Genomic DNA, 25,760 nt, shown 5'->3' on the forward strand with positions numbered 1-25,760 from the left:
CCTGGGAGCTGTGAGAACAAAGAAGAGAAAGGGAAATCTCTTCCAGCAGCCTCAGAAGCAGCGGATTAAAGCTCCACAATCAACTTGATATACCCTGCATCTGTGGAATACCTGAATAGACAACGAATCATCCCAAATTAAGGAGCCCTGTGGATGAAAGGCTCTTGGTGCTGCAGCCAGGACTCAGTGCTGTGCCTCTGAGGTGGGAGAGCCAACTTCAGGACACTGGTCCACAAGAGGCCTCCCAGCTGCACATAATATCAAACAGCAAAAATCTCCGAGAGATCTCCATCTCAACGCCAGCACCCAGCTTCACTCAACGACCAGCAAGCTACAGTGCTGGACATCCTATGCCAAACAACTAGCAAGACAGGAACACAACCCCACCCATTAGCAGAGAGGCTGCCCAAAATCATAATAAGTCTACAGACACCCCAAAACACACCACCAGACGTGGACCTGCCCACCAGAAAGACAAGATCCAGCCTCATACACCAGAACACAGGCACTAGTACCCTCCACCAGGAAGCCTACACAACCCACTGAACCAACCTTAGCCACTGGGGACAGACTCAAAAAACAACAGGAACTACGAACCTTCAGCCTGCAAAAAAAAAAAAAAGGAGACCCCAAACACAGTAAGATAAGCAAAATGAGAAGACAGAAAAACACACAGCAGATGAAGGAGCAAGATAAAAACCCACCAGACCTAACAAATGAAGAGGAAATAGGCAGTCTACCTGAAAAAGAATTCAGAATAATGATAGTAAGGTTGATCCGAAATCTTGGAGATAGAATGGACAATAGAATGGACAAATTGCAAGAATCAGTTAACGAGGACCTAGAAGAACTAAAGATGAAACAAGCAACGATGAACAACACAATAAATGAAATTAAAAGTACTCTAGATGGGATCAATAGCAGAATAACTGAGGCAGAAGAACGGATAAGTGACCTGGAAGATAAAATAGTGGAAATAACTACTGCAGAGCAGAATAAAGAAAAAAGAATGAAAAGAACTGAGGACAGTCTCAGAGACCTCTGGGACAACATTAAACGCACCAACATTCGAATTATAGGGGTTCCAGAAGAAGAAGAGAAAAAGAAAGGGACTGAGAAAATATTTGAAGAGATTATAGTTGAAAACTTCCCTAATATGGGAAAGGAAATAGTTAATCAAGTCCAGGAAGCACAGAGAGTCCCATACAGGATAAATCCAAGGAGAAATACGCCAAGACACATATTAATCAAACTGTCAAAAACTAAATACAAAGAAAACATAGTAAAAGCAGCAAGGGAAAAACAACAAATAACACACAAGGGAATCCCCATAAGGTTAACAGCTGATCTTTCAGCAGAAACTCTGCAAGTCAGAAGGGAGTGGCAGGACATATTGAAAGTGTTGAAGGAGAAAAACCTGCAACCAAGATTACTCTACCCAGCAAGGATCTCATTCAGATTTGATGGAGAAATTAAAACCTTTACAGACAAGCAAAAGCTGAGAGAGTTCAGCACCACCAAACCAGCTCTACAACAACTGCTAAAGGAACTTCTCTAGGCAAGAAACACAAAAGAAGGAAAGGACCTACAATAACAAACCCAAAACAATGAAGAAAATGGGAATAGGAACACACATATCGATAATTACCTTAAATGTAAATGGACTAAATGCTCCCACCAAAAGACACAGATTGGCTGAATGGATACAAAAACAAGACCCATATATTTGCTGTCTACAAGAGACCCACTTCAGACCTAGAGACACATACAGACTGAAAGTAAGGGGATGGAAAAAGGTATTTCATGCAAGTGGAAACCAAAAGAAAGCTGGAGTAGCAATTCTCATATCAGACAAAATAGACTTTAAAACAAAGACTATTAGAAGAGACAAAGAAGGACACTACATAATGATCAAGGGATCAATCCAAGAGGAAGATATAACAATTGTAAATATTTATGCACCCAACATAGGTGCACCTCAATACATAAGGCAAATACTGACAACCATAAAAGGGGAAATCGACAGTAACACATTCATAGTAGGGGACTTTAACACCCCACTTTCACCAATGGACAGATCATCCAAAATGAAAATAAATAAGGAAACACAAGCTTTAAATGATACATTAAACGAGATGGAGTTAATTGATATTTATAGGACATTCCATCCAAAAACAACAGAATACACATTTTTCTCAAGTGCTCATGGAACATTCTCCAGGATAGATCATATCTTGGGTCACAAATCAAGCCTTGGTAAATTTAAGAAAATTGAAATTGTATCAAGTATCTTTTCTGACCACAACGCCATGAGACTAGATATCAATTACAGGAAAAGATCTGTAAAAAATACAAACACATGGAGGCTAAACAATACACTACTTAATAATGAAGATATCACTGAAGAAATCAAAGAAGAAATCAAAAAATACCTAGAAACAAATGACAATGGAGACACAACGACCCAAAACCTGTGGGATGCAGCAAAAGCAGTTCTAAGGGGGAAGTTTATAGCAATACAAGCCCACCTTAAGAAGCAGGAAGCATCTCGAATAAACAACCTAACCTTGCACCTCAAGCAATTAGAGAAAGAAGAACAAAAAAACCCCAAAGCTAGCAGAAGGAAAGAAATCATAAAAATCAGATCAGAAATAAATGAAAAAGAAATGAAGGAAACAATAGCAAAGATCAATAAAACTAAAAGCTGGTTCTTTGAGAAGATAAACAAAATAGATAAACCACTAGCCAGACTCATCAAGAAAAAAAGGGAGAAGACCCAAATCAATAGAATTAGAAATGAAAAAGGAGAGGTAACAACTGACACTGCAGAAATAAAAGAGATCATGAGAGATTACTACAAGCAACTCTATGCCAATAAAATGGACAATCTGGAAGAAATGGACAAATTCTTAGAGAGGCACAACCTGCCAAGACTGAATCAGGAAGAAATAGAAAATATGAACAGACCAATCACAAGCACTGAAATTGAAACTGTGATTAAAAATCTTCCAACAAAGAAAAGCCCAGGACCAGATGGCTTCACAGGCGAATTCTATCAAACATTTAGAGAAGAGCTAACACCTATCCTTCTCAAACTCTTCCAAAATATAGCAGAGGGAGGAACACTCCCAAACTCCTTCTACGAGGCCACCATCACCTTGATACCAAAACCAGACAAGGATGTCACAAAGAAAGAAAACTACAGGCCAATATCACTGATGAACATAGATGCAAAAATCCTCAACAAAATACTAGCAAACAGAATCCAACAGCACATTAAAAAGATCATACACCATGATCAAGTGGGGTTTATTCCAGGAATGCAAGGATTCTTCAATATACGCAAATCTATCAATGTGATAAACCATATTAACAAACTGAAGGAGAAAAACCATATGATCATCTCAATAGATGCAGAGAAAGCTTTTGACAAAATTCAACACCCATTTATGATAAAAACCCTGCAGAAAGTAGGCATAGAGGGAACTTTCCTCAACATAATAAAGGCCATATATGACAAGCCCACAGCAAACATCATCCTCAATGGTGAAAAACTGAAAGCATTTCCACTAAGATCAGGAACAAGACAAGGTTGCCCACTCTCACCACTCTTATTCAACATAGTTTTGGAAGTTTTAGCCACAGCAATCAGAGAAGAAAAGGAAATAAAAGGAATCCAAATCGGAAAAGAAGAAGTAAAGCTGTCACTGTTTGCAGATGACATGATCCTATACATAGAGAACCCTAAAGATGCTACCAGAAAACTACTAGAGCTAATCAATGAATTTGGTAAAGTGGCAGGATACAAAATTAATGCACAGAAATCTCTGGCATTCCTATATACTAATGATGAAAAATCTGAAAGTGAAATCAAGAAAACACTCCCATTTACCATTGCAACAAAAAGAATAAAATATCTAGGAATAAACCTACCTAAGGAGACAAAAGATCTGTATGCAGAAAATTATAAGACACTGATGAAAGAAATTAAAGATGATACAAATAGATGGAGAGATATACCATGTTCTTGGATTGGAAGAATCAACATTGTGAAAATGACTCTACTACCGAAAGCAATCTATAGATTCAATGCAATCCCTATCAAACTACCACTGGCATTTTTCACAGAACTAGAACAAAAAATTTTGCAATTTGTATGGAAACACAAAAGACCCCGAATAGCCAAAGCAATCTTGAGAACGAAAGAAGGAACTGGAGGAATCAGGCTCCCAGACTTCAGACTATACTACAAAGCTACAGTAATCAAGACGGTATGGTACTGGCACAAAAACAGAAAGATAGATCAATGGAACAGGATAGAAAGCCCAGAGATAAACCCACGCACATATGGTCACCTTATCTTTGACAAAGGAGGCAGAAATGTACAGTGGAGAAAGGACAGCCTATTCAATAAGTGGTGCTGGGAAAACTGGACAGCTACATGTAAAAGTATGAAATTAGATCACTCCCTAACACCGTACACAAAAATAAGCTCAAAATGGATTAAAGACCTAAATGTAAGGCCAGAAACTATCAAACTCTTAGAGGAAAACATAGGCAGAACACTCTATGACATAAATCACAGCAAGGTCCTTTTTGACCCACCTCCTAGAGAAATGGAAATAAAAAGAAGAGTAAACAAATGGGACCTAATGAAACTTAAAAGCTTTTGCGCAGCAAAGGAAACCATAAAGAAGACCAAAAGACAACCCTCAGAATGGGAGAAAATATTTGCAAATGAAGCAACTGACAAAGGATTGATCTCCAAAATTTATAAGCAGCTCATGCAGCTTAATAACAAAAAAACAAACAACCCAATCCAAAAATGGGCAGAAGACCTAAATAGACATTTCTCCAAAGAAGATATACAGAGTGCCAACAAACACATGAAAGAATGCTCAACATCACTAATCATGAGAGAAATGCAAATCAAAACTACAATGAGATATCATCTCACACCAGTCAGAATGGCCATCATCAAAAAATCTAGAAACAATAAATGCTGGAGAGGGTGTGGAGAAAAGGGAACCCTCTTACACTGTTGGTGGGAATGTAAATTGATACAGCCACTGTGGAGAACAGTATGGAGGTTCCTTAAAAAGCTACAAATAGAACTACCATATGACCCAGCAATCCCACTACTGGGCATATACCCTGAGAAAACCATAATTCAAAAAGAGTCATGTACCAAAATGTTCATTGCAGCTCTATTTACAATAGCCCAGAGATGGAAACAACCTAAGTGTCCATCATCGGATGAATGGATAAAGAAGATGTGGCACATATATACAATGGAATATTACTCAGCCATAAAAAGAGACGAAATTGAGCTATTTGTAATGAGGTGGATAGACCTAGAGTCTGTCATACAGAGTGAAGTAAGTCAGAAAGAGAGAGACAAATACCGTATGCTAACACATATATATGGAATTTAAAAAATAAAAATGTCATGAAAAACCTAGGGGTGAAACAGGAATAAAGACACAGACTTACTAGAGAATGGACTTGAGGCTATGGGGAGGGGGAAGGGTAAATGGTGACAAAGCGATAAAGAGGCATGGACATATATACACTACCAAACGTAAGGTAGATAGCTAGTGGGAAGCAGCCGCATAGCACAGGGAGATCAGCTCGGTGCTTTGTGACCGCCTGGAGGGGTGGGATAGGGAGGGTGGGAGGGAGGGAGATGCAAGCGGGAAGAGATATGGGAATATATGTATATATATAACTGATTCATTTTGTTGTGAAGCTGAAACTAACATACCATTGTAAAGCAATTATACTCCAATAAAGATGTTAAAAAAAAAAAAAAATCAACACACAAAAAAAAAAAAAATATATGCAAATCAATCAATGTGATACACCGTATTAACTAATTGAAGGAGAAAAACCATATGGTCATCTCAATAGATGCAAAGAAAGCTTTTGACAAAATTCAATGCCCATTTATGATAAAAAACCCTCCAGGAAGTAGGCATAGAGGGAACTTTCCTCAACATATTAAAGGCCATATATGACAAACCCACAGCCAACAGCATCCTCAATGGTGAAAAACTGAAAGCATTTCCACTAAGATCAGGAAGAAGATAAGGTTGCCCACTCTCACCACTCTTATTCAACATAGTTTTGGAAGTTTTAGCGACAGCAATCAGAGGAGAAAAGAAAATAAATGAATCCAAATTGGAAAATAAGAAGTAAAGCTGTCACTGTTTGCAGATGACATGATACTATACATAGAGAATCCTAAAGATGCTACCAGAAAACTACTAGAGCTAATCAATGAATTTGGTAAAGTAGCAGGATACAAAATTAATGCACAGAAATCTCTGGCATTCCTATACACGAATGATGAAAAATCTGAAATTGAAATCAAGAAAACACTCCCATTTACCATTGCAACAAAAAGAATAAAATATCTAGGAATAAACCTACCTAAGGAGACAAAAGACCTGTATGCAGAAAATTATAAGACACTGATGAAAGAAATTAAAGGTGATACAAATAGATGGAGAGATATACCATGTTCTTGGATTGGAAGAATCAACATTGTGAAAATGACTCTACTACCCAAAGCAATCTACAGATTCAATGCAATCCCTATCAAACTATCACTGGCATTTTTCACAGAACTAGAACAAAAAATTTCACAATTTGTATGGAAACACAAAAGACCCCGAATAGCCAAAGCAATCTTGAGAAGGAAAAAGTAGCTGGAAGAATCAGGCTTCCTGACTTCAGACTATACTGCAAAGCTACAGTAATCAAGACAGTATGGTACTGGTACAAAAACAGAAATATAGATCAATGGAACAGGATAGAAAGCCCAGAGATAAACCCACACACATATGGTCACCCTGTCTTTGATAAAGGAGGCAGGAATGTACAGTAGAGAAAGGACAGTCTCTTCAATAAGTGGTGCTGGGAAAACTGGACAGGTACATGAAAAAATATGAGATTAGATCAATCCCTAACACCATACACAAAAATAAGCTCAAAATGGATTAAAGACCTAAATGTAAGGCCAGAAACTATCAAATTCTTAGAGAAAAACATAGGCAGAACACTCTATGACATAAATCACAGCAAGATCCTTTTTGACCCACCTCCTAGAGAAATGGAAATAAAAACAAAAATAAACAAATGGGACCTAATGAAACTACAAAGCTTTTGCACAGCAAAGGAAACCATAAACAAATCCAAAAGACAACCCTCAGAATGGGAAAAAATATTTGCAAATGAAGCAACTGACAAAGGATTAATCGCCAAAATTTACAAGCAGCTCATGCAGCTCAATAACGAAAAAACAAACAACCCAATCCAAAAATGGGCTGAAGACCTAAATAGACATTTCTCCAAAGAAGATATACAGACTGCCAACAAACACATGAAAGAATGCTCAACATCATTAATCATTAGGGCAATGCATATCAAAACTGCAATGTGATATCATCTCACATCAGTCAGAATGGCATCATCATAAAATCTAGAAACCATAAATGCTGGAGAGGGTGTGGAGAAAAGGGAACACTCTTGCACTGCTGGTGGGAATGTGAATTGGTACAGCCACTATGGAGAACAGTAGGGAGATTCCTTAAAAAACTGCAAATAGAACCACCATATGACCCAGCAATCCCACTACTGGGCATATACCCTGAGAAAACCATAATTCAAAAAGAGTCATGTACCAAAATGTTCATTGCAGCTCTATTTACAATAGCCAGGAGATGAAAACAACCTAAGTGTCCATCATCGGATGAATGGATAAAGAAGATGTGGCACATATATACAATGGAATATTACTCAGCCATAAAAAGAAATGAAATTGAGCTATTTGTAATGAGGCGGATGGACCTAGATTCTGTCATACAGAGTGACGTAAGTCAGAAGGAGAAAGACAAATACCGTATGCTAACACATATATATGGAATTTTTAAAAAAATGTCATGAAGAGCCTAGGGGTAAGACAGGAATAAAGACACAGATCTACTAGAGAATGGACTTGAGGATATGGGGAGGGGGAAGGGTAAGCTGTGACAAAGTGAGAGAGTGTCATGGACATATATACACTACCAAACGTAAAATAGATAGCTAGTGGGAAGCAGCCACATAGCACAGGGAGATCAGCTCGGTGCTTTGTGACCACCTAGAGGGGTTGGATAAGGAGGGTGGGAGGGAGGGAGACACAAGAGGGAAGAGATATGGGAACATACATATATGTATAACAGATTCACTTTGTTATAAAGCAGAAACTAACACACCATTGTAAAGCAATTATATTCCAATAAAGATGTTAAAAAAGAAAAAAGAAATAATTCCCAAAAGAAAAAAAAAAAAAAGATGCTATGGTAGGGCAATACCATATTTCATTGAACCCAGGACATCATCAAATGTAAGAAGCCTCCCAATTTTAGAGTTGTAAAAAAATGAAGAAAATGTGCCTCTGGAGATTGATGAACTGATATTTCCTAAAACGACTTCATTAGAACACTAGTTCTGAGAAATTGTAATAGATAATTACAAAAAGAGGAGCTGATTAATCAAACAGTTCTGAGAAACTGGTTTTAACAATTAAATAGATTTTTGTCCTCAATGCAGTAGTTTTTATAAACTACCTAAGTGCTGCTGAGAGTCTCTAAGAAATGAAAATAATGTTTGTGATTTTTAATGTGCATGACCCAATGCAAGGTATTTTACTTACTTTCCTTTGATTTCACATCAGTTTTACTGTGAAGCAGATCAGAGGACTAGTGTTTCATGGAATGCACTTTGGCAAGAACCACAGTATGGACTAGATAGACCCAAATTTGGGGAGTCCATGTAACCAAGCCAGACCATATGAGGCCTTCCAAAATAGACCCACACCCATGTCCTCTGCCTGCCTTCTGTCTGTAGAAAAACTTTAGTCAAAGAATAAATTTAATCAGAGAGGTGAGAAAATGCAGAAAGAAAGGGAAACAGTCAAGTAAGACAAAATAAGAATACTTTAACCATTAAACTAAGTCAAGGACCTTTAGTTCTTTCTCAAGGACTAGAGATAATATTCTGAGCCATGTCCTTTGAGCTGTTTTGCAGATACTGAAACCCTTACCAGGTGGAAGAAGTTAACTGTATGCTGCCCACAAGCACTTAGACTGCAGACCGGTGGAGCTGGAAGGTTGATAATGCTGACTCCCAATTACCTCACCACCAACCAATGAGAAGAATGTCTACAAACTGACCACGCCCTGCTCCTTGAACACTGTAAGACTCCACACTACCCCCTCCAGGGCGGGACACACGGTTTTGAGGGCATTAGCCCTCTGTGGCCCCCTTTGCCTGGCAAAGCAATGAAGCTATTCTTTTCTACTTCACCCAAAACTCTGTCTCTGCATTTCTATTCGGCACTGGTGAAGATATCAACACACAGGCTCCTTATATCAACACACCAAATCACCTCAGGAATCTACCTTTTAATAGCCCCAAATTTTTGTTCCCAGAGAAGGGAAAAAATGAATTTTCACATTTCTTTTTGAAGATATGTCCTGCAGTGATCAATTCAGCCCCATGGCATTGGTCAAGTCATGCTCAATTACATCACAGTGCTATGCATCAGACCTTAGTAAAGAAAATAAACTGACAACTCGGAAACTGATTTGACAGATGAGACATTCACTCTGCCACAAGTTAAGCTGGATAAGGAGTGAGGCCAGTGCGTATTTCCTGAAGTTTGCTGAAGGGTTTGAGGTTCTATTTGGAGAAGGAGAGAAAGAAAGGAAAGAGCCTGGAGGAGACGTGAGGAAATGTTTCAATGCTCTTTGAATTTTAACTCTTAATTCAGAGACAAATCATTCTGTCCCTGGTTCTTTACCCACTGAGCAGAGGAGATTCTGAAATGAGCTGAGCGAAGTATGTACTTAAACAGAATCCACCATAACATCTGGCTGTGATGCTCTTTTGCAGCATCAGTGGCGCCTACTCTATGCTATACAATTATTATAAAAGCCTGACGCCAATTGCCTCATGTTCATATGGAGCTAAACATCAATTTTATGGAAAAGAATAGTTATTTTTGTTCAATAATATATTAAGAATATAACTATAGAACTGTGTTTTTCACTTTTCTAATTAGTGTTTTGGTTTCTACAAGATGCTTTACACGGGTGACACACATTATTGATATTAAGTAGATGTTTGTTCAGGTAGGTTAGTTAATTAAATTAAATTTTAATTAAATAATTAAATTAAAACTAATCAAATAAAAAAATTCAATAACATATGAGAGGTAAAAACAAAAGCTGGTAGTAGTCACTCTGATTTTTTCCAAAGGTACCTTTCATCCCTCAGTACTTACTATCACTAAAATATTTTTCAGAGAGGAAAAAACAAATTCTTCCTAGAGAAATAGATCCAGTCAATCAAATACCATGTCTTATCTAAATAATGATAAAGTATCCAGACGATGAAATAAATTTCCCTTTCTCGTCTCAATGATCAGTGGTTTTAAAAGTTATTACATAACACATAAAATACAATTTTACTTTAACTTCCAGAAAACAATAGAAAAAGATGTTATTTTTTCTTTGTTGGTAATGCCAACTTAGACACACTAAAATCTTCTGTATTGGGTGACTGAGAAAAGATGTACTAGTAAACTATGAGGCTGACAAAAAAAAATTTAGAACATTTTTACATACATCAATCGATACTGTATAATATAGTAAAGCTACAGGCTTTAAATGCTATACCAGCCTTCTTAATGTTTCAATAATTTCTAAATATTGATAGCTCCACCTAAGATGCGATATTTATCTGTGATAGCTTTGTTAACTTTATTGTTCTCCCTGGGAAATGAACAACAAAACTATTAAAAACATATTTTTTAACTAAGCCAAGTAGAAAAATGAACTCTGAATTTCCCTATCTCTGTTTGAAAATAGTATGTTTTATTCAAAACGTTTGCAGTATTTATAATATAATATAACACAGGGAAGCCTCTTGAAGTTATCTCCCAAATTTAAATTCCTGGAAAAATAATCAGGTACAGAACGGTTGCTTTGATTAGATTTGATTTGACATGATTTGATTTGATTTGATTTAGGAGCATAGTAGAAGAACTTTCAGGTTATCAAAGATATATACTCTCTGTCAGGGCCAATAAACCCAGAGCTACACCTTTCTTTATGAAAGAAACTGCTCCAAATGATTAAGTTCTGGGTAATTTAGCTCTTACAAAATTTACCTGTTTCAGAAACTTGCTAGTTTCCCAAGCTTAATCCAAGGGAGAAAGAACCACTTTGTATACTATATAATAACATTTCATTAATGCTCTACTATACAGTCTGTGTGCTAAAACACTCCTTAGTCATCATTTCATGGACTTCGTACAGCCCTGTGAACTGGGTACCACTGCTACCATCATTTCAGCCAGACTAAGAGCCAAGCACACAGGATGCAGAGCTCATGTCCATCTCGGTATGTGAAATGGGGCCACGTGACTAAACGCACTGCCTACATGTGCCTATTAACAGACTTCAACTGTGATGCTTCTGCTGGATCCAAAGGACCTCAGCCCATGCCAATTTTGCATACAGTCATAATAATTGCTTTCTTTCTGAGACATTAAGTTCTGTTTTAGCCCTGAATATACTTCTGCTCTCTCCAGCACTTTTCTTTCAATATTTTAGCTTATGTTAGCAGCTCCTAAAGTGTGTTCTGTGGAATCTAATCTAATCTAATCTTGGGAAGTATTAACAGTCATTATAAACAAACAAAGAAGAAAAGGTTCTCTGATGTCATGAGTTTAGGAAACACTGGGTGGAAAAAAGGTCATTGGAGGAAGAGTTCTTAGTGTCCTCAATATACTAATGAATAGTGTGCCTCTTCGGAAGAAAGATACAATACACCATTTCACAAGTGTATTTGACCACAGATGGGACACCTGTATTCCAAATCTTGCAGGATTGGTGGTCCATGGCACAAATGTTGAGAAATATTGAAATAAGATTTTAACTGTGTAATCACCTGTTTTGTACCATAAGGAGACAAAAGGCTCAAGTGGCAGAATTTAAAGTTTCTGTAGGGAGCTACATCAGTCCCGTTGTGAATCTATGCAAGCAAATACACAGTCTCAAGGGACTGACAGAGAATCGTCTAATCATTCTTAACATATTTAGTGTACAACAATTTGGAACAGAGCTGTCCAATCAAGGCATTGCTTTGAACAATCTCAAGAAAACGCTTTTAGGAAAAAGTTAGTCAAAGATTGATCAGCTGGCATTTTTGACCTGACACTAGACATAATTTTAAAGTGGGTGAAGCGAATCTTCACACAAAACAAGAAGCTGCATGGTCTAGGCAGGACCCTCTTAGCCTTCTTTCTTTCCCTTTTTCTCACTTCCTCTCATCCAGTCTGCTTGTACCCAGAGAAAACAGTAAGTTTTTGTTTCCTTTTGTCTGCCCTCACATAGGACTGCCATCAAGGAGAGGCTCCCAAAATCCTTAAGTTAGTTTTTTCTAACCGTCCATGATCAACATATTTCTATTCCTCATTATTATGAATCACACTCCACAAAAAATCATTTGAATTGAACTAATTCATCCAGATTAAACAGATTTTTTCATATTTATATAATCATGGAACTCTTTGTATAAGACCTGTTGATATTCTTCTAATGTACGTTCAGCAGACACATTATGTGACTAGTGACTGAAGTCAAGCAACGTAGCCAGGGAACCAGCTAGAGGAGAGCTTTCCCAGGACCTGGGAATGACTCATTGCTCATCTTTCCTACCCAAGATAAAGAATTTGGTGAATCTCTGTTCTCATCCAGGTAATGGGCTCAAGGAAAGGGAGATGTTTTAGGCTGGGGATGCAGTGAATTTTCTCAGAAAAATCATTCCCACTGTTGGCAACTGCCTACCCTAAGTGTGTATATATATATATATATATACCATCCTATGTTGAAAATGGTATTTTAAAAAATTGGGGAAAAGTTGAGGGGGAGGGAGTTATCCAGAAGCATACCCACGCAAAAGAATTCATTTTCACCATTCAGAGGCAATTTGATGTATTGAGGGTATTTTCTATGTAGTCACCAGGCAAAGAATTAATCTATTTTTTAAGCTCTTCCTGTGGCTACCAGTTTAACTTCGTTCATATAGACCCCACATTCTTCATTGAAGTTCTTGTTGTATTTCTGATTTTCTGATATCTTCTGACCAGGTATTAGGACAACTCCAACACTCAGAAACTTTTTTTTTTTTTTTTTTTTTTGCCGTACGCGGGCCTCTCACTGTTGTGGCCTCTCCCGCTGCGGAGCACAGGCTCTGGACGCGCAGGCTCAGCGTCCATGGCTCACGGGCCCAGCCGCTCTGCGGCATGTGGGATCTTCCCGGACCGGGGCACTCGTGCCCGCGTCCCCTGCATGGGCAGGCGGACTCTCAACCACTGCGCCACCAGGGAAACACTCAGAAACTTTTTGAAAGGACCTCAGCCCTCAAGCTACTGTGCCTTAGAAATGGGAAGCTATGTCCTTGTGTGTAACAGAAGTCTTACAGATCAGCCAAATTTTCCTTATTGCTTTCCTGGAATTGCTTAGCTACTTTATTACATGAGTTCATAGCACTAAGTAATTTAAATTCTCCCAGAGTACTAATCATTAAGATTTTTCATTTAAATATCACCATAGTCACTTTTATGCAAACAAATCCCTAGGAGCCAATAAATGATTTAGAATTAGATTGCCTTTTTCTATGCTACAGTGAGTGGCAACCTGGGAAAGAAACATACCTCATTTTCTCTATAATATAAAATACTCTAAATTGCAAAAAAATAAAGCTTCAAAAGGAAATGTTAGAAAGAATCAAGAAAAAATGTATATTGACACCCAAATGAGTATTTGGCTAACTGGGACCCCTCACTAAAAGCAAGAGAAAGAGTAATCCTTATAAAGAGGGTGAATTTATTATTTTCCTAAACACTTCTGTCTCTTTTTTTCCAGATAGATAAGGACAAAATTGAAAAAGTAAACAGCCAGAAAAAATAACTCTTTTCCAATTGATCTTATAAGTAAGTCAATAAAAGCTATGAATATGAGCCACACCTCTAAAGATGTTATGTCTTACTGATTGTGGAAAAAATCCAAAAATATATCTAAGCTGATCATTTCATAAAGTTAGTTCTGGCTCCAAGATGAAAAGACTTTTTGCTGTTTTGAACCTGAACTGGCCAAAGCTAACTGATTAAACCGGAAGTCTAGGAACCATTTGGGGGCAGATCTTTTAAAGTCCTGACTCTGCCATTTAAGTAATTCTATGGTGGCTTTTCTCTCCTCTCCATCTCCGTGTGACTTGGCCTCTCTCTGTGTCAATGTTCTTGTCTTTAAAATGTGGAGAATTACAGTATCCACTACATCAAGCTGGGAATTGGATGAGATAATGTATGAAAGTGCTGATAAGAGTGATTGGCACACAACTACTCAATACATGGCAGCTATTATGATCTTTTCTGATACTAGTTATAATTTAGCAGGTCCTGCTACTGGAATTTGAACTGGAATAATTAGTCAGGGGATTACATCTTTTGAAAGCAAAGCACATTGAACATTTAATGAGGAACTTGTGGATTTACAACTCATCCAACAGCATAAATAACAGCCCTGCTTGCTCTGAGATGCTGAGAGCTTCCGGGCAGCCAGGACCTGCCACCTTCATTGCAGAGGGAAGAGCCAGTTCTCCAGCAGCCAGGAAACCCCTCTCTGCCCTGGACATTTTTTTAAATTTAATTTTTAGTTTATATTGGAGTATAGTTAATTTACAGTGCTGCGTTAGTTTCAGGTATACAGCAAAGTGATCCATTTATCCATATACACATATCCATTCTTTTTCAGATTCTTTCCCATATAGGTTATTACAGAATACTGAGTATAGTTCCCTGTGCTATAGAGTAGGTCTTTGTTGATAATCTATTTTGTATATAGTAGTGTGCATATGTTAATCCCAAACTCCTAATTTATTCCTCCCTCCCACCCTTCCCCTTTGGTAACCAAAAGTTTGTTTTTGAAGTAAGTCAGACAGAGAAAGACAAATATCATATGATATCACTTATATGTGGAATCTAAAAAAAAATGATACAAATGCCTCGGGCATTTGTAGCAGGCCTTGAATACAATCAAAATCTCAACTGAGAGACACCACAAATGGGATGGTAAAACTGCAGCTCTAAGTTAGACATCTGTGATAACTAGACAGGTGGAAGATTCTTTATGCAAGGTACATATTATCAGAAGATAACACCACTTGAAAATGAAAGGGAAAACCAATACAATAGTATTAGAAACATGAGGGTGTTACGAAACATGGCAATTTCATGAAGGAGTTTGCCAGCTCATCAGGGAAATTTGAAGCTGTTCTTTAAATGGAAAATGTGAGGATTTTTGAGGATAAACTTCTGCTAGTCATCATAGCATACCTGTCTGCAGTTACTGGCATGTATTTTATCTTCATTTCATAATGGAGTACCCAAGAGCTGTCAAAACTCTGTTTTGATGAATTCACAAAATAACTAAGTTTACTTAGAAAAAGAAAAATAAGGACAACTAATGACTTGCTTAAGCATTGGGTCACCGACAAGCCAATCATCAGAAACATGAATTTCTCTGCAATGATTAGCAATGTAAATGAACACAATCATTCCTGAAGAGAGGAAACTATATCTAATTAATATTAGTGAAATTTCAAAGTCCACATGAAAATTTGGGGGGATGTAACAACCATTTTGGGGAAAGGTTTTTTTTAATTTATATAACAAAATTATCTCGGAAAGCACTAAACTCACTATTTTAGTTATTTAAAATTGCTTTATATGCACCTATGAACACACTTATACAAACACACACATACATGAGTCAAACAGAGAGGATACCTACTGCCACTTCATTCATACTCAGAAGCAAGGGGCTGGGTGGCAGGGTGCCAAGGCGATATGTGAAACCCTCCTCCAAAGTCATTCCCCAGAATTGGCTGTAGTTCTGGGCTGTCCATCTGCCTTACAAATTAAAGAGAAAAATAGGTACAGGTTACATGATGTCACTTTTATCATTACATGTTCATTTATATTTCTGAAATTATATAGAAGCAAATCTGACAAAATTGGAACTGTTACTGAAAGCTAGATATTCATTATATTAAGGATGCATTATTGATTAATAGGGAAGCATATCACTCTTCTTAAAGTGGGTCTATATCAATTATTTTAGTGTCTCAAATGAGGAACCTAAGGCTGTATTAATATAGACTAAATTTAAGAATATTGAATCTCCACATACAGTAAAGGGATTTTAGTGATAATAAGGCCAATATATGCAGTTTCTTCTAAATGTCATTAAATGTATTTTAGAAAGAAGCTTGAATGTTCAGAAATGTACTTATAGGTTAAATTGGGAAATCTGTTTTATTTATAATTTAGATTTGAAAAGAAGCTGACCATGTAAAAACAAGTATCCATGAAAAATTGAGGATAAAATAGTTATACTTAAAAAGATTACAGCAACACTAATTAATTTTATTGAAATATTTTATTGAAATATTGAAATATTCTATTATATATTAAATGAGTTAATTTGTGGTAAATGCTCAATAATATTAGTCATTATTAATATAATATAAATTTAACTGATGTAAAATTAGATAACAAAAAAGTACCTTTTTTTTAGAGACATATTTTGTGCCCTTACATAAAAAAGTAAGCTTTGTTTTCAAAACCTAATGTTGAGGGCTTCCCTGGTGGTGCAGTGGTTGAGAGTCCGCCTGCCGATGCAGGGGACATGGGTTCGTGCCCTGGTCCAGGGGGATCCCACATGCCGCGGAGCGGCTGGTCCCGTGAGCCATGGCCGCTGGGCCTGCGCGTCCGGAGCCTATGCTCCGCAGTGGGAGAGGCCACAACAGTGAGAGGCCCGCATAACGCAAAAAAAAAAAAAAACCTAATGTTGAGATTTCAAGACAACAATTCCTTAAGAGATGATAGGAGATGAAAAATGAGAAAGATGAAAGTAATTTAATCATTGTTTGTTTGAATTAGCTACAACTTAAGGACAATATATTTTCAGTACTTAAGGCAAATCTAAACTCTATCATGTTGTGTTTATCACCAAAATTGTTTACAGTGTGAAAGGCTCTTATGAATGATTGAAAATATGACTCAATTTTCAATACTATGCCTGGTGGGCTTCCCTGGTGGGCTTCCCTGGTGGCGCAGTGGCTGAGAGTCCGCCTGCCGATGCAGGGGACACGGGTTCGTCCCCCGGTCCGCAAAGATCTCACATGCTGCGGAGCGGCTGGGCCCGTGAGCCATGTCTGCTGAGCCTGCGCGTCCGGAGCCTGTGCTCCGCAGCGGGAGAGGCCACAACAGTGAGAGGCCCGCGTACCGCAAAAAAAATAAAATAAAATAAAAAATAATATGCCTGGCAAGTTAATTCTTTTCTTTTACAAGATCTGTTAGTTCATAAAACTTGAAGCAACTTTGAGCCACAATTTTTAAATGTAATCTCCATCATCCAGGGAATTTCAATAAAGAAACTTTTGAATATATTAGACATTGCAGGTTTATTTAAGAGACCACCAGGATCAGCCTTAGGCAAAATCACGCAACAGTAAAATATGTTTTTGGTGCCCTACACTAGTAGTTTTCAAACATTGAGACATTTGGGGGCCACTTAATTAATCATTCAATTTAGTGAATAGGGATCAGTATTTTAAAAGATAAAATAGACTATAAGACAAACAATAGGAAATATTAGAGTTTATAGGACAGAGTGAGGGTAAGTAATATTTATATACATTTAAGTATATGTACAAGTGCATGTGTGTGTGTGTGTGTGTGTGTGTGTGTGTACTAGGTCATAAAGTTACATGTATGATTTACTATAATTTATGCTCAAAAAAGCATGAATAGCACCACTGCTCTGCATCATCCTTTTTGACCTAGGCTCATCACTTTGTTTTTTTAATTGAAGTATATTTGATTTACAATGTTGTGTTAATTTCTGCCGTACAGCAAAGTGATTCAGTTATATATACATATATATATATATATTCTCTTTCATATTCTTTTCCATTATGCTTTATCACAGGATATTGAATATAGTTCCTGTGCTATACAGTAGGACCTTGCTGTTTATCCATCCTATATATACTAGTTTGATTCTGCTAGTCCCAAACTCCCAATCCATCCTTCTCCTACCCCACCTCTCCCTTGGCAACAACCAGTCTGTCCTCTATGTCTGTCATCACTTTCCTTTTAACTCAAGTTAGGATTTACTGAACATTCTTAATTTATCTACCACATTCTTCAGTAAACACTGGGAACATAGAAATAAATTTCTCTACCTTCAGAAAGCTCATACTCTAAAAAAGCCTACAAAGAGGGAAATGACTTCAGTATGTATAATTTCTTAGCGGTAGGTCAAAATCTGTTCGGAGTAGAGGACTGAAACATAACTCTTCCTGAAGGAGTTAGAAGAATTTGTTATAGAAAGTGACTTTTTAGTGCTCAGCCTGGAAGGATGAGAATGAATTAGACAGCCAGATGTGAGAGAAGAGATAATTTATTCTAAATAAAGGCAACTCTGGAGCAAAGCAGGTTTGAAATTTGGAATAACATTTAGGGAATAGCAGATAAGTAGAACACTTAAACTCTGAGAGCGAGCAGAGAGACAGGGGTTGGAAAGAGTGTAAAAGATGAGGGAGTAAAGCATTTGGGACAGATTGTTATTTATGCTGAGGAGTAAAATTATATTCTAAAGCAATGGAGTGTCATTGAAGACTTTTTAAGAACCTGAGTGGCAGAATCAAAGCTTTGTTTTAGAAGGATAACCATGAAAGTATAAAGGATTGGTTGGAATTTGGTCAGACGAAACAGAGAGTAAAGTCAGGTCATTTCAAACTAGGCTTGATAAAGAAATGCACTAGAATATAGCATAAGAATAAAGGAAATACATTTCTAAAGTAAACTTTGTGAGGATTACAAGAGTGTAGTGACTGAGAGTGAAGAGGAAAGAAGCCTCAAACTAACTTCAGATTTTCTGGCTTAGTTGACATGGTAGTGGGGGATGCCAGTAACCAAGGACAAGTCAAAAGGTTAATCCTTTTGGTTTGGAGTATTTTTGACTTTGAGAAATCAGTAAGAAATCAAAGTCAACTTATTCAATAGATAGTCTATAGACTTTGAGTTCATAAGAAAAATCAGGGTTAGAGATAGGATGGATTAAAAATGGGTACAAATTCTTTGTAGCTCTTTCCATCAAGAGATGGAGTCCATTTTTCCAACTGTTGAATGTGAGCTGGCCTGGTAACTTGCTTTGCCTAGTAGAAAGCAGTGAAATTGACAATGTGCAAATTTCAAGCTTTGGCCTCACCTGAGGCCATTTCCACCCTCCACTCATGTCCTGCTTGAACACTGTCATTATGTGAAGAAACCAAGGCTGTCCTGCTGGAGGCACATGGGCCCCCCAACAACCAGCACCAACCACCAGAAATGGGCAGGGGGCCACCTGGACAATGCAGCCCCAGCTGAGGCCCTAGATGTCTGTGGACACATGAGTAACCCCAGGAGAGACCAGGAAAAGAGCTTCAGCTAAGTCCATCCCAAATTGCCGGTATGAACAAATAAAAAGCTTGTGCTTTCAGGACACTAAATTCTGAAGTGGTTTGTTTCACAGCATCTGATAAACTGAGACTGTTCTCTCTCTCCCTTTGTTCCACTAACTTGCTGATTATTATTTGTGCTACTAATTTGCCACTTATAACTGCCCTATCACTAGAAATCCTTTTACAAAGTTATGATATGTGGATTCCTCTAGATTGTAAATTCCTCTAAGAAATTATTTATTTGTATCCTCAGCAGTGCCAAAAGGGAAACACATGTTTTGTTAATATTAATTGCATTACAACATAATACAGGGAATAAATAAGCACTGAAGTGGGCTATGCAGAATGAATAAAGATTTGGATCTAAATACAACCAAGATGCCAGAAATAAATGTTTTAAAGCAAAGGCTGTATATATTTGTATGTAGGCTATTTTAAAAAGCGCTTAAAATAGACATTGAATACTATAATATGACTCTGTTTTCATACATGAAAATAACTTGAACATCAGGAACAGTAAATATCTGAGAATTAGAACTTTCTTTTTTTTTTTGCCTTACGCGGGCCTCTCACTGTTGTGGCCTCTCCCGCTGCGGAGCACAGGCTCCGGACGCGCAGGCTCAGTGGCCATGGCTCACGGGCCCAGCCGCTCAGCAGCATGTGGGATCCTCCCAGACCGGGGCACGAACCCGTGTCCACTGCATCGGCAGGCAGACTCTCAACCACTGCGCCACCAGGGAAGCCCTAGAACTTTCTTTTAAATTCAAGGACTTTCTACACTCCCTCCTGTTGTTTCCTGGTAAATAATTTTAGTTTTACTCCTTTTCTTCATACTTTGTCTCTTTTACTTAACTTTTTTCTTTGATCTGAGTATATTTTCTTTTGCTGCAATTTTACTTCACCTTTTTTTTTTTCAAGTCATCTATGTTTGCTACTAAAAGGCAAATCCTGTGCCTCTTAAATTGACCTAGAGTACTCTCAGAATAAACAAATGATGGAAAGAAAATTCTTCCTTCCAAGGAAGGCAGCATTCCCAACAGATCTGTACACTCTTATATGACTTTCTTTCCACATTGCTTTGGACGGTGGTTTCTCCTGGGTTCTGTTACAGTGGAAAGCTTGCCTGCTTATCTTGGCTTCTTGGAAGTGTGTGTTTGTTAGCTCAAGCATTTGAATCCTTTTAGGAACCTGATTCAGATAATCTCTCATGATGACACATACTCTCATGTCCTTTTAATGATTTAAATATCACTTAGCCATAGAAAATAATTGTTTTTCCCTAGAAATACTTAAAATGTCATCATATTATCACCTAAAATATTGTCAAAACACATACACACACACAGAGGAGTTGAGAATGGTTTAAGAATATTAATATCAACAAATGTGACTTCCAAGTGTCTTTTGTGTCTTCCAAGAAAATACTCTGGGTGCATCGAAAATTAGTGTCCCCACTGTCCTGGGAAACATATGTCTTAGGTGTAGCAAGAAGTGATTATTTCTATGTTCTAAAAATGCATTTCAGGATGACTTCACTTTTATAGTTGCTTGACAATAGGTCTTCTCACGTGAAATCTTTTCCTGAAGGTAGAAAATGTTTTCAAGAGTGTATAGAAATTTGATCAGTGACAGTGGAGAAATCCTGAAGCAGAAAACAGCTGGCCCATCCCTTCTCCCTTCAGTTCAGTAAAGAAAGCCAGTGTCAGCACTTACACCTAATTCCCTCTATGTAAGTGGAAAAGTGACTTAATTTATTAATCTATCAGAGCGCATCAAACAGTTACTTCCTTTAAGTGTCAATCAGTTCAAGCTTCTGTTTATTAGCAAAGTAAAATGGCTCAACCAGTCTTTTTACTAAACCGTGAGTGAAATTGGCTAGATATCAGTCATGTCGATGACGCTGTCTAGATGGACTGGTCGTTTGGGGGATCATCGAGATAAAATACTGCTTTCTGAAGGTCGGAGTCTACCCAGGTTAGATGAGCATATGATTGGCTGGGTCAGGGCAGCACCGGAAGGAAAGATGATGAACATGAATGAACCTGTTTGCTTACTTCCTGATTTTGCCTGAATACTTATTTAAACTAAAGCTCCCCCTACTAGCCTCACTCACACCTTGACACTGCTCCTTCCTAAACAATTTAAGACCATGCTCTATTTTTCCTCTTTGTGCATTTTAATTTTAATCATTTAATGTTCCCCTCTGTTCATTCCAATTTCACATGCCTTTCTACCACCCTCCCCATTTCTCACCCACTCTTTTTTTTTGTTTTTGAAAGAATGATAATTTTTAGAAGGAAATGATAGGAAATACATTGTTTAAAACCTGAGGGGCAATGAGGGGGCGAGGCGCCAAAAAGCCTAGAAAGCAAGATTTCTCTCACCCATAGTCTCCTTTATTGACATGTTCAATTAATCCTGGTTGAACAAGGCATACGTGCTGGGAACATTTCCATTGCTGTCCTGAGCATGTGCTGTAAAGATACAAAAGTTATGAAAGTGTCCTGGTCTTTAGGGAGTATACTTATAAAATTAGTAACCAGAGTTGCACCTTGTTAAGGCATAAAAGATATTTTTGACTAATGTTAACCATATGACTATTTAATTCTTGGCAAAAATAAATCACAACACGTGCATTAGCTACCACTCAATATCTTCCACTTCAGGCAATTAATAAATGAAATGATCACTGAGTCATTGGAGTTTGAAAACATAAGACAATGGAGACAGTAGATTCGACACATTTGTAATTGTAAATTTTTTGCAGGATAATCAATTTCAAGGCAGCTTTGTTTTATATATAGTTACTGTGTTCAAGAACACGTGATTTTCCTGTAGTGTATCAGAATGTTTAAAATTAAGAGGTTTGTGAAAGCAGGCCACTGTCACAAACACCAAACTCAAACGTTAAAAGAAATATTCATGATTAACTTTTAAACATTTATTAAAATTAAATATGCTTATAAAAACTATGGGTATGTGATATCTTATGACTTATGATTCTATCTGTGTTTAAATATATGCTTTGTTTCACAAATGTTCCTTTGAAGAAAACATACACAGACAGTAGAATTCAGTTCTGTGCCACTTAAATTCATTACCAGGAATTGCAGTTTTCTTTAATTACTGATCCTTCTTCATAACGTTGACCATCTCTGTGGCAACCTGTCAACATACCATGTAAACAAATCAAAATTCTAAATTGAGTAATAAGTAAATTAAAATTGTATTTAGTTTTTTCAAATATGCAAAAAAATTTGGTGCCCATCTGAAGGAAATTCACATAGGGTTTGTGTCAAAGTTTGTATATCGAATTCTTATGGGCTTGTTCCATAAGCTTCTATCTTTACATTGTGTATTTGTTCCAACTGAGAGGATTTGTAAAGCATAAAAACTAGATTACTGAGGTATTGATCACTAAACGCACTCAAAAAAATAATGTATTCAAGTAAGTAAGCAGTAAAACAGTGTTTGAATTAATTTATGGCATTTCTTATCTTAAAAATCTAATCAACTCTCATATGTAAATATGATTAATTACATATGCTTAGAGGAAGGAGCTCAAAGTGTTGGACCAAAATATAAAGCTATTTCAGTGAATTCACCTTACAAAGATAAACTCTATTTTTTTTTTTAACTCTATTTTTTCTTCAAAATTTAGATCAGGAGAAAAATTTATACGGTTCCAGTCCTTTGTGTTCCAAGTCTAAATGTTTCTCAACCATTAACCAAAACTCGTTGCTATTTTACCAGACTCTATAAACTACTCCAAAGAGATGAATGGTGAATTATCATTATATGAAAAACAATCAGTAAAATATGGTGAAAATAATACCCTGGCTACAAATTAAATCCCTTTTGAAAATATAACTTACACAAATTTAAATTCATGCTGAACTAGCAAAGGTAGCAAAATTCACTCCTTTGTCATGTGAAAACTTTTTTGACGGAGACATGTCACTGATAGATCACAACAATGGCCCCTAGTTAAATAAAATGAATTCTAACATTTTATTCATACAATCACAGGAGGAAATCTACATGTTTAGAAAGTATTCCAAGGGACCTGGCTTAACCACCAGCCACAATGTCACAAAAGCCACTTACAAATTAGCTATCCTCCGATTTTTCCAAAAATTGTTTCACAGGAAATATTTTACAAGTGCCCCTCTTCAGCGTGCACTGTGTTCTCACAGTTCAATCTTTTGCTTAATGAACCTAAAACTCTCCTTGTATTTGCATCTATCCACCTCTTTTCTATGGATTTTTGACATTCCACTCTCACGAGAAGAGAGAAGGAAACCACCTCTCTCCTGAACCACAGGGGAGGGGAAAGATTTAACTTTAAATCAAGTTCAGAGTTTTAATTACTACCCAGGATTAAACACTTTTTGTAAATGAATTTCTATGTTTGTAACTTACAAAGACCCTGGAATTTTTACTACCTAAGAAAGCAACAGAAAATTCATGCAACAATTCAAGTTTTATTCAAAGTCAAGGGAAGTACTTCCTTGACTAGTTCTAAAGGAGATGAGGGGTAAAATCAAAGCTGATTTTTAAAAATTTATACTGAAGTATAGTTGATTTACAATGTTGGGTTAATTTCTGCTGTACAACAAAGTGATTCAGTTATACATATATATGTTCTCAAACCTGGTTTTTAATCAAAACCGATGAATGTTGCTTGTCCAGGATACCAGTTATATAGATAAAGGGACGAGAAAGCACAAAGGTCCTAAGGAAAAGAAGGATGTCCCTTCTCTAACCTGTACCCCAGCTATTAATTTTGAAGTAAAGAGAATGTTATCACCGTACCCACCCAAGATCATTAGTACTATGTCTAGTGTTAGCAAAAGTTCCATTTCTTGGTCTTCCCTCCTTAATATCAAGTCAGAGTTGACTATAAGAAACAACGTTTGCTGTAATCTCACTTGAGAGTTGGCTTCTTGAACAAACACCATAATCTGTTCACTTGAGTCTGGCCAAGGTGCTAACAAAGTGAAGCATCAACTTCTACACAATGCAGAAACGCAGTCCACTCCCTTCCTCCACTCTTCCCCACTCTGGTGTATCCCTCATCCCCTGAACAGCATTTAGTGAGATCTTTTAAAATCTACATTGTGTCATCCTTTGCTTAAAATCCTCAAGTTATTCCCCATCAAATTTAAAATAAAACCAAACTTCTTACAATGACCTATAAGACCTTATCCAAAATCTCTCTTCCATAATCTTTGTCCTCGTCACTCCTGTTGTGCTGGCTAAAGGGTTTCCATGATACTGATGAGGATGGAGAGAAGTGGATGAACATAATTTGGAGGCAAAGCAAATGGGACTAGCTCTTGGATTGAGTTTGGAGAATGAGGAAAAAGAGGAATTAAGGGTGTCTCACTAGGATTTTGGCCTGAACCATAGAGAGGCTGTGAAGCTAATATTGAAATAAGGAACAGGCTTATGGCAAGAAATCAAGAGTTCTGTTTTGCATATTTTAGATTTAGATTAAGTCTAGGTTAGCCATCCTAATGGAGAATATCAAGTAGAGTAGTAATGGAAATTTGGAGTTAAGTCATGATTGGAGCATGAATTTGAGAGCCAGCAACATACATATCTTTAAAGCCTTGAGACTACGTAAGAGGCTGCTTGAGAGAGGGTTTGTAGGTAAGAGAAAGACATCCAGGACTGAGCTCAAACTCTGTAGCTAACAGACATTCAGAAGAGGAAACAGGGAAGGAGTGACCTATGAGAAAGAAGGAAATTCAGGTGAGGGTAGAGTCTTGAAAAGTAAGAGAAGAAAGTATTCCAAGCAAGCAAAAGTTGTCACCTACACAGAGTACCACTGAGGGATCAAGAAAAGAACAGACATCTTAATATTGCATTTGGAAACATGGAAGTCTTCAATAACACTGCCAAGACAGAGCTCGGTAAAGTAGCAGGAAACAAGGTCTTGTAAGAATGAGCTGATGAGAGGCTTGGAGTCAGGAAGTGAAATGTTTCCTTCAGATATTTTTGCCGTTAAAGGAAAGAAGGAAATGTGATAATAGTTGGTTAGGGACATGGAGTTGAGGGAGGGCTTTTTCAAAGTTGGGAGTTACAACTACCTACTAACCTCCTGCAAGAGAATATCTTGTAAATGATGTTTG

The 25,760-nt window shown here is 37.3% G+C and overlaps 1 protein-coding gene across 1 annotated transcript in view; it reads right to left on the reverse strand.

The window, feature by feature from the left end:
- TINAG (tubulointerstitial nephritis antigen) overlaps window positions 1-25,760 on the reverse strand; it is a gene marked incomplete at both ends in the record, with an annotated part of 101,974 nt that overhangs the window by 70,695 nt on the left and 5,519 nt on the right. The window contains 3 exons of the mRNA XM_082848569.1: window positions 15,906-16,020; window positions 22,008-22,097; window positions 22,725-22,788. Of these exons, the coding sequence (XP_082704695.1) occupies window positions 15,906-16,020; window positions 22,008-22,097; window positions 22,725-22,788 (269 nt within the window). The remainder of the gene's footprint in view (window positions 1-15,905; window positions 16,021-22,007; window positions 22,098-22,724; window positions 22,789-25,760) is intronic.

The sequence above is a fragment of the Leucopleurus acutus genome (assembly GCF_964270905.1).
Source record: "Leucopleurus acutus genome assembly, chromosome: 10".
Lineage (NCBI taxonomy): Eukaryota > Metazoa > Chordata > Mammalia > Artiodactyla > Delphinidae > Leucopleurus > Leucopleurus acutus.